At 40.8% G+C, this 20,540-nt stretch overlaps 1 protein-coding gene across 3 annotated transcripts in view; it reads right to left on the bottom strand.

Moving 5' to 3' along the window:
* Window positions 1-16,523: 16,523 nt before the first annotated feature.
* Window positions 16,524-20,540, bottom strand: part of myo18ab (myosin XVIIIA b) — a 156,078-nt gene continuing 152,061 nt past the window's right edge. For 2 of the 3 annotated variants that reach the window (XM_083984950.1, XM_083984949.1), the window contains 2 exons: window positions 18,573-20,045; window positions 16,524-16,790 (listed from right to left, as the gene is read on the bottom strand). In XM_083984950.1, the coding sequence (XP_083841076.1) occupies window positions 18,581-20,045 (1,465 nt within the window). In that variant the 3' untranslated portion in view covers window positions 16,524-16,790; window positions 18,573-18,580. The remainder of the gene's footprint in view (window positions 16,791-18,572; window positions 20,046-20,540) is intronic. The other variant, XM_083984951.1, reaches the window with a different exon arrangement.

Below are 20,540 nucleotides of genomic sequence, written 5' to 3'. Positions count from 1 at the left end.
CGCTACGTCACCACATTCACGGCGTTCCTTGGCTGCACACACAGCCCTGCATGCCGTTCTCTCTCCTCATTGGATAAAAACTGTAGGATACGATAAATGTTTTCTCTTCGGCTCAGAGCAGAGCAGAGTGACTGACAGACCCGTGTTTCAGTCCAAACACTCTATGTAAGTGATTGCTGTCGGAAGATATAACTATTTAAGACTTATATTAACACAAATATATCACTCACTTCTGCTTTAATGCATTAATAAATATTCTTATGTCAGTAATGGATGGGTCAAAGGGGTCATAGTTGCAAATTTATGGAATTAGTTCTTTGTTTTCAACCCGTCAAGCTCCTCTCGTCACCCTCACCTTCAGTAGTAGCATCGGCCATTTCCAGTGAGAAAACTCCCATAATCCCACTGTGCTAAGGGGTGGTGGGGACCAAACCTGAGCTAAATATAATGAAGACTGGATGTTAAATTGATACAGTACAGTAACATGGCATTGGTCTTTTCCACTTCACCAGTTTCATTTAGCATTTGCACAACCACAAACACTGAGTCAGTCACTGCTAGTTATGAGCTAACAAACACATAGGCCTACAGTGGCATGCGAAAGTTTGGGCACCCCTGGTAAAAGAAAAATCTTTGTGTGAATAGTTCAGCAAGTGGAAGATGAAATGCATATCCAAAAGGCATAAAGTTACAGACAACACATTACCTTTACATTTTATACAAAAAATATACATTTCTTTTTTCATCTTTTGCATTTTCAAAATGACAGGGAAGGAAAAGGGCCCACAGCAAAGGTCTGGGACCCCTGCATAGTTGGTAGTAGTCCCCAAAGATGCTAACTACAGTACTAACTGTTCTAAAAATGCTACTTATTCTAACCCTGTGAAAAGACGGTAAAGGTGCGTTCACACCAGACCTTTTATTTTTTGTTGCTTGTGTCGCTCCTTTGTCATCGCTCTGTCGCTCAGCTGCAACCGCTCGTCAGTTTGGCACAGACTCGCCCCAGTGATTTTTCGCCTGAGCAAGTAATCGCTCAGTCGCCTGTTTGCATTGACTTAATATGTAAACTCACCGCCAGCGACAAAAATAAAAGGTCCGCTGTGAACTTTTCTAAAAGAATCCTATGCTTATTACACTAAAACAATGTTAACTAAACTGACCTTTCTGACCTTTAACTACACTACCTTGTCTGAAAAGATACAAACTATGCTAAATGTGCTAAAAAAAATATGCTAGCTACGTGTGAAAAGATGCTTTTTGTGATGGAAAAGATGATAAAAGTTAAATATTAATCAGAAAACAGTATTCTTACAGAGTTTAGAACATGTTTTTAAATGTGATATCATTATTATAGGCCTGTTGATGTTAGCAAGTATTGACGTTATTAGCAAGAAGGCCTACTGTATGTAATTAAGATTCTTGAGGAAAAAATGTTATTTTATTGTTTTAAAGTGAACAGATTTTTTTTGGATAAGTAACTATTTTTGAACATATTTTCATTGTCAGTGTTTTTTTTCTAGCTGTTTCTGCACCTTAACAAATTGATATCCTTATTTTTTATTGACGTTAGCAGTGTTGACATTATTTTTATTTTATTTAGCGTGTTTTTCCCGCTGTTTCTGCACTTAAAATAATTTAACTTCGGTTTACGTGGAGGTGAAGATTCTCCAGAAGTAAGATTATAGAAAGTACGGAGCTTCTGCTGTATAGGATGAGTTGTTGTAAACGATCATTGAAACCCACATGGAGCAGAGACTAGGTGCAGCTGCTGCCTACTCAAACCTTTCTTCCATCAAACCGTGTGTATATCAAAGCAGAATAAAGAGGACGAAACAGAAGTACCAGCGGTGAGCTAAAGATTCTCCCAGAGGGGGAGAAGCCAACAGTTAGAAGCATCTCTCAAATCACTGCTGTGACAGTGGGAAGATGGAAAAGAGATAGAAAAACAAAACAGTGAGAGTGAGAACGACAGCAGCAGCAGCAGAAGAAGTAACTTCCACTCAACCGAGCTCACAGCACAGAGTCATGTCTCTTCTCTCTCTTTTCCACTGTTGTGCAGGAATTCTAGCACTGCTGTCACAGGCAAACGTAGGCTTTAGATCATAAGTGACATTTTTTCCCATAATGCAAACAGAGGTGTTCGTAGTCGTGATGAATATTTACAGGGGGGAGAGGTAACAGAGAGCTGAACTGGGAAGCTCCCAGTGACTGAACTGGGCAGTGCAGGAAAAAATCTATTTACGCTCGACGCCTTGAAGTTTGCTTTTATGTGGAAGGAGGCTGTGTTTGTATCACCTGAAAGATTAAATATGCATTACTATCTTTCCTTGAAACTGGGTTAAATGTACAATATGGTACAAAGGTAGATGTTTATATCAAAGCTCCATACGGTATAAAGGTAGATGTTTATATCAAAGCTCCATACAGTATAAAGGTAGATGTTTGTATTAAAGCTCCATACAGTATAAAGGTAGATGTTTGTGTTAAAGCTCCATACAGTATAAAGGTAGATGTTTGTATTAAAGCTCCATACAGTATAAAGGTAGATGTCCATGTGTAGTGTGATTATAAAGCAGCTCTAGGTTCTATATTAATACTGTGAAAGTATCAAAGCCTCAGCCCACAGTATCCTGTCCCGCTCCCGCAAAAAAATTCCCGTCCTGTCCGGGTCCCGTGACCAAGTCAAAAAATAATCCTGTCCCGTTCAAATCCCGAATAAATCACTCCCTGATTTATTAAAACCAGCCGTCAGGACTTCCTGTCACTTTGTGATGTCACAACAAAGCAGTCACCCAAAGCCCCGCCCCCTCACCACCTGGACCCACCATCCATCCAACACTTGCAGGATTTGGTTTCTGTTTTGAGTGTTTTGTTCTAAAATCTACTCTATTTTTTATTCAATCACTCAGAAAACAGTCAGCCAATCAGAAGAGAGGCTCAGAGCCTCCTCTCTTCTGATTGGCTGACCTCTTAAAACTACAAAAAATAGAGCAATAAAAGAGCAAATACACTAATAAGGTTTACAGTAGAAATATGACAAAAAATACAAGAACCAAAGCCCAGTCTATAAATGTAATGTTCTTAGATCACAGCAGAATACATGGATGTGAATTTACAGCTCCTCTCAGAAAATGTGAGCGTTGTCTCCTGAGTTCAGCTTTAAAAAAAATATTTAAAAAAAACCTTCACAGCAGGTGAATCAAGGTTGAGGCTGTTTGCACTAACAGAGTCAGAATTTCAATCACATGAATCCCTGCAAAACACTGAGGAGCCAGAGCTCAGGAGCTATGAGCTAAATCTGATCTCAAGGAGTTTTTAATCTTCCTTTTGGATTCAAATGCTTCTTTAAGTTTCCTCCATTAGAATCAGTGAAGACCAACATGATGAAAACCCCCCGTAGACCTACCATACGTTTGTTGGACGATCTCTCCGCTGTGATCTCCTGCCTCTGTGGTCTTTGTCTCCTCTAATTGACGACCACCTGACTTCCTGCTTCGCTCCTGTCGAAGGCTAATTCTGGGGGAAACATGTCAAAACAACAAGAGGAGGCGAGATAATTAAAGAGGGGAACTTTAAAAAAAAAAAAAAAAAAACAGCAAGCAGCAGCAGCCGTCATGAAAACTCTTGCACACCACAGTTCAATTAAAGCTTACATTTGATACAAATATTTATACAAATAAAAAAAAATTAGTGATGAATAAAAGGTTGTGGATTCATGAAGCTTCCAGATCTTCACAGATCTACTGAGGTCTTGCCGTCTGCAGCTGGAACCAGATGTTGCTCAGTGTGAAGTCGACAAGGAGGTGAAAGGCCGTAAACATCAGCTGGACACCTGTCAGAGAAACGTCTCTGCTCTTTATTAACCTTTTCTCGAAAATACCAGGAACGTGAGCGGGAGCAGGAATCAGAGCGCCGCCGAGGGAATCGAACGTGGATCTGACTTTAAACTGATGGATGGTGTCGGTGTTTCAGAGCTTGTTCCCTAACAAATGAACTCCAGAGGTTTTTTTTATTGTGTTTGAACATCAACACGTCGCTGCACAGTGTGACGTCAGTGAACGCAGCATGACACACAATTGAACATCTGGATTCCTGCTACAAATTTAACTTCAGCCACAGGATGAAACATAAGAGCAACATACACTGCAAAAACTCAAAATCTTTCCAAGAATATTTGTCTTATTTCTTGTCAAAATGTCTCATTTCTAGTCAAAACTAATCTCTTTTCATTTAAAATGAGACTCGTCACCTAAAAAATAACTTGTTTTTAGATCTTTTCATTTGTTTCAAACAATTTTTTTTACTTCAAATAAGTAGAAAAATCTGCCAGTGAAAGCAATTTTTATTGTGCTTGTAAGAAAGAAAAACTTGCTCCACTATCAGATTTTTCTACTTATTTCAAGTGAAAATCTGCTTGAAAGAAGCAAAAAGTGTCTAAAAACAAGCTACTTTTTATGTGATGAGTCTTATTTTTCGTATAATGAGATTGTTTTGACTAGAAATGACATTTTGACTAGAAAGACTAGACTAGATTTATTGATTGATATCTTTATTTTGATTGATTGATATCTTTATTTCGATCATGTAAACGACAATGTAAAAAAATAAAATAAATAAGATAAAATAATAATATAATAACGAAATAAGTGAACAGCAAAAATGTATACACAAAAAAAGTAACATCTCATAAGCAACACAGTTTACATGAGCAGAGCAAGGAGTAGGAAGAAGTATAAACTTATCTAATCCTACCCCTATAATTTTAACTATATGTTCTAATTAAACATTTTACACATTACACATTTTAATCCAAATAGTAAGTAAGCAAACACCTTGTGTGAATTATTCAATGTACCTCTGGAGAATCATTTCTTTATGTCTCTTTTTAAACATGATTACAATCGAAATGTTTTTGATTTCAGTACTCATATTATTCCAGTTTTACTCCACAGATGGTGATACAGAAACTTTTCTTTGTTGTGCGAACTCTGCCAACCTTTAGATTTGATTTCTCTCTTAAATCATAACCTTGCTCTCTTTCATGAAACATTCTCTCATTTATGAAAGCAATATTTGATTTTTGCTAATAAAAAGCCAAATAAGTTACACACTGGGGCTTTAAAGTGTTGTCTGACCTCATTTTACGGCTTCAATTACTGAGCACTGTACCTTTAATAACTGTGAAAAGTGATGCCATATATCAGCATCAGAATCATCTCCAGCTGCTTTAATCCAAGATTTATTTATTCTCGTGTATTTTAACTCTTCGATGTCACGTGAAGCTGTTCATATTCACTGCTGCTGGTTGGATGTGTGAAGAACTTTGACTCAGTGGTGAACCTCAGACCCGATCAGAGAGAGAGAGAGAGGTCTTCTCCCTCCTACACCTCCCCAGAGAGGAGCCATGACCCGAGGCCAAGCTTCAGCCGCCCCCCCCCCCCCCCCCCCCCCCCCCCCCCCCCTCCCCAGGCTCGGCTTCACCTGTCATCTGCAACACACACACACACACTACCCACACTCAACACACTTAAATCTGAAGAGATGTGTTGACTAGAGACGTTTACATGAAGAAAGAGAGGAAACATTAGAGACGATTTTTCTTCACTGAGACAAAACCATCATGATGAAAACTAATAAAAAGTCAATGAAAACACTACAGTTATAAAAACCACAGCAACAAAAGGCCTCAAATAAATAAATCAATAAGCACAACAAATGATGAGTGTAAAAATATTCGAATTATATTGTAATGTTGTTATGTTATGTTATGTTATGTTACACTGTTATGTTGTTATGTTACATTGTCATGTTATGTTATACTGTTATGTTATATTGTGTTATGTTACACATGTTATGTTATGTTACACTGTTATGTTATGTTATGTTATGTTATGTTATGTTATGTTATGTTATGTTATGTTATGTTACACTGGTATGTTACACTGGTATGTTATGTTATGTTACACTGTTGTGTTATGTTACACTGTTATGTTATGTTATGTTATGTTATGTTATGTTATGTTATGTTACACTGTTATGTTATGTTATGTTACGCTGGTATGTTATGTTATGTTACACTGTTATGTTATGTTATGTTATGTTATGTTACACTGTTATGTTATGTTATGTTACACTGGTATGTTATGTTACACTGTTACGTTATGTTATGTTATGTTACACTGTTATGTTGTTATGTTACATTGTCATGTTATGTTATACTGTTATGTTATATTGTGTTATGTTACACATGTTATGTTATGTTACACTGTTATGTTATGTTATGTTATGTTATGTTATGTTATGTTATGTTATGTTATGTTACACTGGTATGTTATGTTATGTTATGTTACACTGTTATGTTATGTTATGTTATGTTACACTGGTATGTTATGTTATGTTACACTGTTATGTTATGTTATGTTATGTTACACTGGTATGTTATGTTACACTGTTACGTTATGTTATGTTATGTTACACTGTTATGTTGTTATGTTACATTGTCATGTTGTGTTACACTGTTATGTTGTTATGTTACATTGTCATGTTATGTTACACTGTTATGTTTTGTTATGTTACATTGTTATGTGATGTTATGTTTATGAAGTTACATTCTACATTACACTATTTGTCTTGGTGGTGTTTCTCTGACACATAAGTCTCCACCTTCACAGCTGAACCGACTCGTTCAGGATCAAAGCGAATGAAACGACCTTCAGAGAAAACAAAACCGAACATGTAACAAACTAGTTCAGAGAAGTTTGAGAGTGTTTCTGGTTTCAAGTGAAGATGAGATGAAAATTTGTTTTCCTGGAAATTTGCTTTAGAAAATCCTAAAAACAAGCACTGTTCATCTCAACAGGTTTTATGATGATGACTGTGGAGTTTTTTCCAAATGTCATTTTAAATGCAGAACAGTGTGTGTGTGTGTGTGTGTGTGTGTGTGTGTGTGTGTGTGTGTGTGTGTGTGTGTGTGTGTGTGACACCTGCAAAGATAATGTGATGAATTCCAGGAACATTTTGGTGTTATTTGGCTGACCTTTATGAATGTTTCTGTGCTGGTCGTCATGGAAATGTGATATTTATTCGAACGTTTGACAGGTGACGTGACATTCATGTTCCTGCTGTAAAAGCTGTGAAAAACAATAATGAAAGGTTTGTTTTCACATGATGGAGCTGATGTTGGTGTTTAAAACCTCACGTTCTGCTCCTCGTCTCCTCGGTGGCGCCGTCGACCTCCAGGTGCTCACGGGTTTCTTCACGGGTAGAAAGTAAATGATCATCAGTCAAAAAACAAAATAAATCCTAAATAATGAGAATAACCAGGATAATGAAGTCATTAACTCCTGATAACACATGAGCCCACACAAGTTCATTAACTGACTGACTCACAAACCCAAAAAAACAGCAGTGATGGGTTAAGTTGCTTTTTATCTTTTTATGCTCAGTTTCTCTGGGTTTTGGACTTTTTCCATATTTTTGTGTAGTAAGTTTAATGTTAACGTTGCTTCTGGAGCTTTTGATCACAATACATGCACTTCATGTGAATAACTGTAGATATTTAAATGTTAACTAAAAGCACAAATATGTATTTTCTATTCTAGAGTATATATTATCATAATGATTATTATTATTCTCTATTTCAGTGTTTTTCAACTTTGGGGTCCGGACCCCACGTGGGGTCGCCTGAAATATCTAGTAATTGATTAAAAAAAAGACTGATAAAAATATATATATTTTTAAATTATGATTAAAAACAACACAGACAATGTTAAACAACTGTATTCTATAGTCTCACTTTCTCAAACATAAATCGAGTTTAAATAAAATGCAACATATAAAATCTGAGCTGGCGCATCTTGGGGCCACGAGCCAAAAAAGTTTGGGAACCACTGCTCTATTTGATCTGTCTGACCTGCACTTGGCTTTACTCTCACGAACCAAAACAAATGAATGAATGTTGTGTGTGTGCCAAGGGTATTTATCTGTCTATTTATATATATATATATATATATATATATATATATATATATATATATATATATATATATATATATATATATATATATATATATATATAGTGTTTTTGCCTTTTATTGTTTTGTGGTGCTGGGACAAACAAATTTCCCTCCTCGGGAATCAATAAAGTTAATTCAATTCAATGTTGTCCTCCTGGGTCAGGGAAGGAAGGAAGGAAGGAAGGAAGGAAGGAAGGAAGGAAGGAAGGAAGGAAGGAAGGAAGGAAGGAAGGAAGGAAGGAAGGAAGGAAGGACAAAGGGAGAGATGGGAGGAAAAAAGGAAGGGAAAAAGGAAGGTAAGATTGGGTCAATTGGGTCAAAAAGGAAGTAAGGACGAAGGAAGGAAGGAAGGAAGGAAGGAAGGAAGGAAGGAAGGAAGGAAGGGGAAAAGGATTGTGGAAAGAAGGAAGGAAAGAAATATGGAGGGAGGGAACAGATTGGGTCAATTGGATCAAAAGAGGAAGGAAGAAGAAGGAAGGAAGGACGGAAGGAAGGAAGGGGAAAAGGAAGGAAGGAAAGAAAAATGGAGGGAAGGAACAGATTAGGTCAAGGGAGGAAGCAGAAGGACGGACGAAGGAAGGAAGGGAGGGAGGAAGGACAGGGAGAGATGGGAGGAAAGAAGGAAGGGAAAAGGGAAGGTAAGATAGTTAAACAGATTGGGTCAATTGGGTCAAAAAGGAAGGAAGGAAGGAAGGAAGGAAGGAAGGAAGGAAGGAAGGAAGGAAGGAAGGAAGGAAGGAAGGAAGGAAGGAAGGAAGGGGAAAATGAAGGAAAGAAATATGGAGGGAGGGAACAGATTGGGTCAATTGCATCAAAAGAGGAAGGAGAAGTCAGGACGAAGGGAAGGAAGGACGGAAGGATGAAGGAAGGGGAAAAGGAAGGAAAGAAAAATGGAGGGAACAGACTACTGTAGATCAAGGGAGGAAGCAGAAGGACGGACGAAGGAAGGAAGTAAGGAAGGAAGGTAGGGAAAAGGATTATGGAAAGAAGGAAGGGAGAAAGGAAGAAAAGAAGGAAGGATGGAGGAAGGGAAGATAAGGACAACAGGAGGGCTAAAAAAAATTCCTTGTGCAAAAACCTGGTTCTGAAAATTGTCAAAATTTGTCATCAGTTCAAGTCGGTAGACACACCCTAGCGGCAGCAAATATATTTGCTCCGTAGGTAGGTGTAGAAAGGAAGGAAGCAAGGAAGGGGAAAAGGATTGTGGAAAGAAGGAAGGGGGAAAGGAAGGAAAGAAGGAAGGATTGGGTCAATTTGACCCAGAAGGACAACAGCAGGGTTAAAAAAAAATTCCTTGTGCAAAAACCTGGTTCTGAAAAGTGTCCGGTCAGAGGAAGAATCACCACTTCCACTTCCTGGTGGGTAAACTACATGTAAAAAACAGGTCTGATGGTGCGTTCAGGGTCCCCTGCTGCAGGCGGCGACCTCGGGCCTTCCAGGTTGGACCAGCTCCCCTCTTGTCTCTGTCCTCTGGGGCAGGTGACAGCTCGCAGTCAGACACCAGGTCAGAGGAAATGAGAGCGAGTCAGCCAAAAAAAACAAGATGGCCTGTCAGCGGTGAGCCCGGGGGGAGACGGGGGGAGGACGGGGGGAGACGGGGACCAGCAGCCACATTTGGAAGTGAAATGAGCTCAGAGGAGGAAACAGTGAAGCTGCTGCTGTTTTAGCTCCATCTTCTTGTCTCTCTCTCTCTCTCTCTCTGGGGGAAAGGTGTGCGATTGCTTCGTCTTCCCTCCGTCATGTGTTTCCCTCCTCCTCCTCCTCCTCCTCTCCCGCACTGATGATGATGCTGCAGCAGCGGCAGCAATGGTGGCGACGGCGGTGGCTAAAAGGCTAATCTCCCATCATTCAGCTCATGAATACTGAATGGCTGCATGGAGCTTTTATTAAGAAGGTACAAGGGTTGCAAACAATAATCTGCAATCTTTCACCAGTCGACGGGAGGAGGAGGAATAATTTGTTTCATTCAGACGGAGGGGTGCAGTTTTTCATTTCACTGAAATATAAGGTATTAGCACCTGAGAGAATTGCCTGAAATTGCCATTTCCTCCCCGTCCTGGAAATGCTGAGGCAGCGCTGCAACTTTTTTTTAATATATATATATATATTTATATATTTTTTCGTCATCCCGCTGCTCGGGGATGTTCGCCTATAGAAAAATCCACTCTCACTTAGCGGCTGACCTGGCCTCAGGTTGCTTCCTGCTGGCTGCTGCCTGTCAGAGGCACCGGCCTGCAGGCGGGAAGCAGCAGATAAAGAGCAAGAAGCACTTGACCCGTGAAGAGAGAAGCTGCACGAGGCTCGACCTCCCAGACGCTGCGCATCCTCCCGTCGGAGGTGACAGCTCCTCCGTTATCAGCCCGCCACCGCCGCTCGCCGCTTAATTAATTCCAAAAATCTAGAGGAGTGAAGGAAATAAGAGCTGAATATTTATCTGAAGCCATTATCCAGACGCTCTGCATTCTGATGAACCTACTCTGAACGGCGGCCTGCTGTTTAGGAATTTGGTGCATGAGTTTTTATTTTTCGCCTCTCTGCATACAGGTCGCTTCGTCCAAGGCCATGTGCCGCTGCAGCTACGGCTAATTAGCGACACTACTTTTTTCAGTAACGAGTAATCAAAAAAGTTACTGTTTCCCTCCATTATAACGCTGTTTCTGTTACTGACAATAAAATGCATTGTTGCTTGACTCAGTAAGTCCCGTCACAAAATAATACACCAACTCACTCAGTATTCTGGGCTATTTCTATGCAATCAATCGCTATTTGACATTACTATGAAATTTACCTTTATTTCTAGGCATTATGATGCAATTAATTGTTATTTCTTGTCTATTTCTTGACATTATAATGTAATTAGCGGCCTGTAAATTACAGGATTGCCAAAGGATTACCAGGAAAAGTAACTATTGCATTACTTTTTTTCAAAATAAAATGCTCAAATATGTCAAATTAAGTCAGTATTCCTCCGCGACACAGTGTTACAGAGCCTGCCTGTGCGGAGGAATACTACTGAGTGAGTTGGTTAGTTCCAGATAAACGGGAGGTTAAGGGGTTAAGGGGGCGAGTCCAAGTAATTTGACATATTTGAGCATTTTATTTTGAAAAAAGTAACGCCAGTTACTTTTCCTGGTAATCCTGGTAAATTCCTTTGGTAATCCTGTAATTTACCGGCCGCTAATTACGTGATAATGTCAAGAAATAGGCAAGAAATAACAATTAATTGCATCATAACGTCTAGAAATAGCCAAGAAATTTCATAGTAATGTCCAATAACGATTGATTGCATAGAAATAGCCCAGAAATAATGGATTTTTTGTATTTGACAATTGCAAGGGCTTGGTGGAGAACATTTCTGGCCTTTCCCAAAAAATTCAAAGCATGAAAAGCATGTGTAATCTTTTGCCTTTATGGAAAACATGACATTACTGTGAAATTGACCGATATTTCTAAGCTATTTTGACATTACTACGCAATTCATTGTTATTTCTTGGCTATTTCTTGACATTATCATGTAATTAGTGTCCTGTAAATTAAAGGGTTACTGTTACTAACCCTCCTAACCTGAAGCTGCAGGTCATTTGTAGCGTCTGTGTGATAACGTCTGAGCTGCAGAACCCAGACTGACTCTGCTGCTGCTGAATATTCACACAGCCAACACACAAACCAAATATATTCTCTTTGTGCCGCTCGGCGGGGGATTACACGCGCTCTGAGCCTCGCTGGTGGTTTTTAAAATCTCTGTGCTATTAATATCAGCGCTGAATTAACAGAGTTTTTCTGGGCACTTGGGGACAGATCGAGAACCGGCGGAGATCAGAGCTGGAGCTGGAGAGGACGTTTACACCACCTGAGGTCCACTCACTGAAAAACCTAATAATCTATTAATAATCAATTTATAATCTTCATAATGGTTGTGTGTGTTAATGAGGCTGCAGCTTCAGGGGAACTTTGTTTAAAACTTAGTGAAGTTCAAGTGTAAAATGTCTCAGTTTATCTGATGAAAAAGTCATGATGGACTTTTTACTTTTCTCCCCGGACCAGGACGAAGTCGCTCACATTTATCAAAAATATTAGATTGAATATTGATCAGAATGAGATTAAATCTTAGTCCTCACTCTGAAGGAGCGTTCAAGGACACTTTGAGCACACAGAGCTGATGTCTCACTCTCCCTGAACACACACCTTCAGTGTGTGAGTGTGCGAGTGTGCCTGCAGATAACGCACTAACACACACACAGAGGCTACAGTGAGAATCAGGTGTGTGTATGTGTGTGTTCAGTCAATAATTATGTGACATGTCATCATTTCTTAGACGTTCCTTTATTTTGAAATCCCCCTGCCCATCAGATGACTATCTGCTGCAATTTCATAATTAATTTGCTAAGACGTGTGTAGAGCTCATTAAGATCTAAGAATATTTAGTTTGAGACTTTAAACAGTAGAAATGTTTGCACTAAAATCCTGTTTTAATTAAGATAAACAGGAACTTAATGTTGTTTCACTTTTCTGTTATTGTAAAAATTGTAAAACTGTGACACTTTATAGAACAAGAGGCAGATTTTTGTTTAAAGAATATTTTTTTTCTTTTAAATGTCTGGTTGAGCTCAGAAATGAAAATGTCAAATTATATCTTTGTGTCTTGTGAAATGTGATTTGTTATTATGAGTGGAAGTGGTTGTGTTAAATCAGATGAAATTGTCTGCTATTGATTGAGAAATCGATGCACATGCACGTCTTTGGACCGATGCATCCTGGGAAAAGATGCAAACGTGATGACAGTGAAAAACATTTATTTCTGGGAGACGGCAGCTTCTCCTGTGTGACTGGATCAAACAAACAAATCTAATGAATGAGGGAAGATGTCGATGGTTCTGTCATCAGTCAGATCACCGGTCTCAGCGCCGATCGGTCCGATCAGCTGCTGCATCAATCAGACAGATTTCCAATAAAGGAGCGAATCAGTCTGAGAGTTTTTGAGTCGTCTCTTCGCTTCTCATAAAACCAAAACAAGAGAAGGAGCGAGGAGAGATCAGATAAAGGAGGTCGGCGTGAACCCGGAGCAGGTTTCAAACAAAAAAAACGATAAATAATTTTATGCTTTATGAGGAAGGAAACGCCTGTTAGACATCAAAGAGACACGGCGGCGTGGCGCCGAGTGAAGCTGAGAGCTGCTGTGGAAGTGTTTGTTAAAGTGAGATTTTAATGGGCTTTGATAAACTGCAGTTCTTCAGCAGACGTGTGTTGATATCTGGAGGTTGGAGGTTCAGGCTGAGGAGCAGAAAATTTCTGTTTTCCATTTAAAAGAAAACGGGAAAAAACTAAATCAATTGGTTTTGTGTCTCTTTAAGACACAAAAACCTAAAAACTTTCTCACATCGAGGGCCCCCAAACCTGCCACGGATTAGACCATGAATCCTTGATAAGATTTTTGGTGATTACGTTTTTTTTAATCCCTAGTATCAGTATCTGCCCCAAAAATCCCATTTCAGTTGAATCCTGTTATATAATGTAATTTTTATGGAAAGTGTTCAAAGTAATCTTTTAAATTCTTTTTGGTGGTATTATAGTGTAAAAAAAACTCTTACCCAGGGGCCTTAAGGACCCCTGAGGGCCCCTGGACTCCACTTTTCTCAAACCAGATGCTTCAAAAACAAGACAGAAAGTTGATAAGTGACAGTGAAAGTAAAAAAGTGACGACACACGACAAAGTCTTCAAGGCATTGTAAAACAATCACCATCATTTATTTACAATATATTAAACTGTAATGCAAAATTTATACCAAGTGGTCAATTTGTTCAATAATGAAAATAAACATGAAGTATTTTCAAAGCTAGCATGAATCATACACATATTTATATATAAATACTGTGTGCAGTCATCAACATAATGTCTGCTCTTTAGTTTCCTCCTGTTGAAGCCAGACACTTTATCAGGGTCAATCAAAAAGAAAAAGAAAAGAAAAAAAAAACACATTTCCACACGTGTGTCGACTGCATAGAGAATAAAAACGAGGACCCAACATCTCCCACAACGAACATCCACTGGTTTTCTTTCTTTTTGTTTTCAGCCCCAAAATGCCAAGTCACGCTCTTTAAATGGCTTTCAGTTATATCTTGATGCTACTCAGTGAATATCAGACAGACGACCAGAAGGTGTGATGTAACACTTCAGCAACCGTGAAAATGCAGGTTCTTATTTTCTTGCTGTTTAGAGGCAACGCTGGGTAAAAAAAACAAAAAAAACGGAAACAACAACAACAACAACAAAACGACAGATAAACAGGCTTCAGAGCTGCTGAACATGATTTCACAGTATTGGTTACACAGGCTGTCGTATGTCCAGTTCATGAAGATAAAGTACCCAATGAGGCTTTAAAGGAGAAGTCAGGTGATCGTTTGCATTTTTCTTATCATCATCAAAACTCATGGAAACACATGAATCCAAAGAAGATAATTAATCAATCACAGTCTATAGGCTGATTGATTTGTCATTTATCAGTCCAAATATCCAATCAGTGATGAAAAAGTTTGACTTGTTAATGCTCAGGATGAGTCCGACACTGTTCTCTGTAAATTGGGCTAATGTTGTTTATGCTAGCACACTGATAGTGATAATGAAGCTAGCTGGCTCGACACCATGCCACAAATAATAGCGTTTACTAGTTCAGGATGTTTTATGTCTCACTTTGTTCTAAGTGAAAAGCTAATGTTGGTGTTTTTAAGTTTAAGAGAGTACATTTTTTCTGTCACCGGATGACCGAGAGCAAGAGGCGGAGCTTCAGCCACTGTTATCATTATAATACAAGAGGTTTTACTACGTCCTCTGAGCAGCTACATCTACAGGACAGGTTGCAGGCTACAGTAGCCTATATGGGCCAGGACTAGCTGGTTAGCATGCTAACTTACGTACATAGCATAAAAATACATTAAGTTAACAATGATGCTTCTTTGCACTTCTGGAGACAGATGTTGGTGAGTTAAGTGATAAAAGTTTGATACTAATCTTGCGTTGTTGCTTCTTCTGCTAATGCTAATGTTAATGTTAGCTGAGTAATCAGGGCAAATCATGATTCATGATTCAAATTTGTTTGAATTTGATCTTAGAGGAAAAATGATGATCCTATAAATAACAACATCTCATGGTCAATACTGAACAAGCTAGCTAAGCTGTTACTAGCACTAGCATGCTGCCAGTTTGCTAAAAAACTAAAGCAGCTGACAGCTCAAGGAATCACCGAAGCTTTATTTATTTATCTATCTACAACTATAGTAAGGATCTACAGTTTCAGTAGGAACTAATACAGAGAAACATGTCAGAGAAAAACCTATTACATGGACCTTTGAGTTGAGAATAAAAATTCTCCTAAAGGTCAAGAGCTCAGGACTCATTTTAGTTTTTCCATGTGATTTGTTCACAATAAGAAAAATATAGAAGACCTGCTATTATTTTCTTGAACGTGCTGGTTGAGGACTCCATATGCTCAGTGAGAAATGTCTGGTGCCCAAGGTTAAATAAATTCCCTTTGGAAAAGTAAAGCACATCAAACTTTTAAAACAAAAACACAGCTGGTGTGTGAATGACAAGCACGAGGACAGAACCTAAGTCTCTTCATCTCTAATTCCGACGAGTACGTAGTCAAATCAAGTCAAAATAAAAGTAAGACAAGGCGCCTGACAGAGGTAAGCTCGAAACCTCGTGGAAAGTAATTTGCTTGACGGCAAAACAAATCTGTCAAACATCAATAACAAAAGGGGGGGAAAGGAGCAGCTTCGCTTTCATGGCGGAGCGGTAAGTGATGCAATCCTCCTCCTCGTCTTCCTCCTGCTCTGCGAGGAAGAGATAAATTGCCAGCGAGAGGCAGAAAACTTTTCAGGCAAACAAAAAGCAAAGCGGATGATAATAATGAGAGTATCTTCAGTGTACAGTGCAGCAGTTCATGAAACGCCACAGCTGCAGAGAAGCCAGCTGTGAAGGAGCCCACTTAAGTCAAATGGCACTTATCCCGAAAAGGAAAGAGGAAGCAGAGAGAAAGAAAGAAAGAGGAATCTGGAACTTTTCCCAGGATTCAGCATCAATTGGCAATAAGTAAAACAGAGTGCACACATACTTGGAGCAAAGGCTTTTTTGGCAATACAATTGTACTATGGCAATACATATTATTGTGTTGTACTATATGTAAAGAAGAGAGGAAGAGTGACGGAGACAAAGAGAGGGAACGAGAGAATCTGTTTTAATTGCAACCTCAAGTTCTTTGGCTCAGTTACAACCATATTGCTGGAGTTTAAAACAGGATGGCTGCTCAAGCCAAGCAACTGCTGCCTGCATGCGACCAGCAGAGTCCAGTCGTTAGTGGAGGAGCTGGCGGTCGCCTGGCGGTCGAGGCGTCATGACGACCACGGAGATGGTCAAACTACGAGCGGGTTTGTACCGCAGCTGAGTGTTAGGATCATCTACAGGATGTCAGTGTGTGTGTGTGTGTGTGTGTGTGTGTGTGTTTCCTTACAGGTGTGTGCGTGTGTGTGGTCAACTCTGCATGCAAGACAAAGTCACAGTTGAGTGAGGGTGCGTTTTGGGGGGAGGGGGGATGATGGCGACGGCGAGGGAGGGACTACGACGCGCTCTCCTCCAGTCCGTCCTCGTCGCCGCCGCCGTCTTTCATTTGGCTGCTGTATCTGTATCTGTAGCCCGGGGTCGCCCCGCCTTCTTCTTTTTCTTCTTCCTCCTCCTCTTCATCAGATCTACTGAAGTAGTAGGGTCTTCGGCTGGGGGGGCTGGAGCAGGAGAGAACAAAGAGAAGATGGTGTTACTCAAAACTGAACAGGAAGTGGTTAAAGGAGAATTCTGGTCATGTTTGACCCCTAGATCGTTGTCCTGATGGTCACCCAGTGTTGGGGGGAGCAAAAAACGCAACAAAAATTGATGCAGGCAAACCGGAGTTACACCATGGCTACCCGGCGCTAGCGATAGCGACAAAGCTAAAGTAATGTCTTTCCAGGACGTTTCAGAGTTTGGCTATCTGAGGTGAGTGGCTACATGCAAAAACACAAAGTTATACTGTTTATACTGTACACTAAGGATTCCAGTCATGTACCATAGATATTTGATTGTTTTTTGAGTGTTTGTTGTGGTTGAAAAAATTGCCCCCATAGGTTAGCGTTGTCGCTATCCCTAGCGCCGGGTAGCCATGGTAGCCAACTCTGGACAACGATTTAGGGGTAAAAAATGACCGGAATTCTCCTTTAAGTTGCTCAGACAAGACGTGGAAAACACGTAGCAAAAAAAAACACCATCATAATTTTTTTTTTTAGATAAACAAACGTCTCACTAATGAGTGACCAGAAAAAACAGCGACAGATGTGACGTAGCAAAGAAACTATTTCGTGAGTTTAAGAAAAACCGATGTATGGTGGCTCTCAGGGCTCAACACACTGTGACTGACGAAGACAACTGCAAATATAGGACAAAAAAACAAGTTGTGAACCAGACTGGGACACACTTTGTTTGCAGGTGTTTTCTTAATGCTGCAGAGAATTGAGCTCTCTGGGCCACCGTACCAACGGGATAAACCAGTGTTATTGGTGGAGTGCAACAAAGTGTGGCTGAGCAGAACTTTCTCAATCAGGTTTTTCTTTTTTACGTTACTCTCACCTGACACCGATTTTGTTGCTAAGACGATCCAGACTTACCGTCCTGTCCTTCATTTGTTTGTGTTTGTTGTGTTACTGTGTGCGCAACTCTCCTGACCTGTGCTACGTCGCAGCGTTAGCCTTCTAGCATCAACACAACCTCACTCAAGTCATGCAATGTGATGTGGTGACATGCAAAACCATTTCCTGTTAATATGGCTCCTGAGGGATTCAATAGGATGATGTTCAAATAACAAAATACTTTTGATACCAACGTCAAAAAAGAAGATGAAACAAATGATTACCAATATCTACGCACAATCAGTGTTGCCTTTTTTTTTGACTTCATCTCAAATATTTCTAATGAACTCTGACATGAGAAAAACCCAATCCCATTATCAGTCCGCATGCAGCTTGGCCCCGGCCTCTTTAATTTTATTTAAGAGTCAAACTGCTTAAATATTGCAAACCGGGGGTTAATTACTCTCAGCTGTGCATCTCAGATGAATTTGCTAGTTGGTGTAAATCAATGCTCGGGGTCTAATTATGCCTGTAGTTACGGGTCTGGGAGGAAAATTTTATTATGTTAATTGACTGTTATTTTTACCTTTCTGAGGCCATAAATCAAAGCGACATCTTGGGAGTAATTTAAGGCTGAGTGAACATGGTGAGTACCTCAGCCGAATTAACCGGTGGAAAGGCATCCACAGAGAGCGGTCACAACTGTTTAGCTTCAAACTAAGAACGTGTGGTAGTCGACATCAAAAGCTGTTAGCATGCTCAGAAACAAGTTAGAAATCCAAACAGTGACAGGCTGATCACAGTCAGACTGAATGTGCCGATTGATCAGAATGACAACGGGTTTGATTGATTAGATCACGTCATGCGTCAAAACCACTCCAGGGTCCGGATCAGGCAACCACCTACTGCCTTCCTCAGTCACTGTCCGGCCGGTACAGATACTTCATCATCAGACTGTCCACCTTCTTCTTCCTCTTCTTATCCTCCTTTTTGTTGACCGGTTGGCTCTCGTCCTGCGGTCCAGCTTCCTCTTCCTTCTCAGGGCTGGAGGCCTTTCGAGACGGGGCCCTCTTCACGCTGTTGGAGCTTCGGTAGGAGATGGTGGAGGCGTCGGAGCTGGACTCAGAGTCCGACTCTGAATCTGAAGACGAAGAGGAGGATTCAGATGAAGACTGATCCCTCTTCTTGGACTTCTTCTTGGACTTCTTGGACCTTCTCTTGGAGCTGCTCCTGTGCCGGCGATCGTCTCCGGAGCTCGACTCGGAGCTGTGGCTTCTCTTCTTTTTCTTACTCTTGTTTCTGCTCTTGCTGCGATGGCGGCTGCTGCAGCTGCTTGTGCTGCGCACTGACCTCATGCAGTCCACAGCGGACGCAGAGCGTCTCAGACTGCTGCTTGAGCGAGCAGCGTCTCCATTTCTGATACTTTTACTGTCATCTTTATCGTTCTTGGATTTTTCTTCTTCCACCTCGGAGTCTTCCAAACTTGTGCGCTTGAATTTGATGGGCTTGAAACTCAGCACCTCATTAATGGCTTTCTCGAGGTCAGGGTCGAGGTAGTTCCGATGACTGACCGGTTTGATATCCATGTTATCGACGGGGTCGTTGCTGGCAGCTGATGATCTGTCTTGAGGTGGCGGCATGGACAAACTGCGTCCAGTGGACGAGTGAGGACTGTACGCCGACCTCTCGGTGAAGGCCATACTTCGACTGTCGTCAATGTCAACGTCGAACTCGCTCAGGCGGCAGCTGCGAGCCAGAGACATACGGGATTCGGCTCGGCTAACGCTTCCGGGGCTGCGACCACCGGATCTTCTGCTGAAGCAGGGGCTGCTGGGACTGCTGCCGTACGCCGACCACCCACTTCTGCCCTCGTCGACGCGTGAGGTGCTTCGACGGCGGGGGCTCGACCGGCCTAAGCTGATGGTAGATTTGGCGTCATCCTCTGGGCTCAACCCAAGACGTGTGGTGGCCCGCGACGGCGCGTTGTAGGAAACGGTCGATTCTTTGTCAAAGTCGCCCCAGCGGCTGTCCATGCCTTTCCTGGAGTATGCCTGAGAGACGACGGATTCTCTGCCATTCACGTCGTCTCCTGCCTGGGACTTCCTCCTGGAGCTGATGGAGTAGGCGTCATCCTGATCCAGGTTTTTGGTTTTGGCCTTTGAGAAGCTCAGAGCATCTTCTGACTCGGCGTTCTCCTTGAGGGCGCTGAAGAGGGAGCTTCCTTTGCCTCCGATGGAGTCAATGTTGGTTCTTTTTCTGTAGCTAAGGGAGCTTATGGGTCTGCTGAACTCTACGTCTTTGCCCTCTTTATTTACCTCTTTCCATTCCTTACCCTCTTTCGACTCTTTCCCTTCCTTTGCGTCTACATTTACAGCACATCTAGAAAGAAACGACAATGGAAAGGAGGAAGGAATGGAGACAGCGGGAGAGAAAATGTAAAAGATGAGACATCGGGTCAAGTAAAGGTGAGTTGAGGAGGAGAATGAGAGAATGAATGAAAGTTGACAAATCGTAAAAACAGAAATGTGATAAAGAATGTAGAAGATGACATTTAACAAAATGGGAAAACAGAAAAATGAAACCAGAGACAACCGACTCGGGACTAACAAAGGTTTTTCCTGCACTGAAATATTAAGGCAGACAACGAAATAACATCATGTCCCTCCAAGGACAAATGAACTGAGAATGAATGACATGTTGGCACCGAGGGGTTTAAGCTGTTAAATATAAAATTCATTTTGAGTTTTGTTACTTAAAATTGCAGAATCCTAAATCTAAAAACTGTAGATTCAGATTCAGATTCAGCTTCAACAAGCCCCGACCAGAGCACCTGAAGCACAGAGGAGGAAGCACTGAACCGGCAGAAAGCTGCAG

The sequence above is a fragment of the Trachurus trachurus genome (assembly GCF_905171665.1).
Source record: "Trachurus trachurus genome assembly, chromosome: 13".
Taxonomy (NCBI): domain Eukaryota; kingdom Metazoa; phylum Chordata; class Actinopteri; order Carangiformes; family Carangidae; genus Trachurus; species Trachurus trachurus.
The sequence above is the reverse complement of the archived record's forward strand: the minus strand, read 5'-3'. Positions and strand labels throughout refer to the sequence as shown.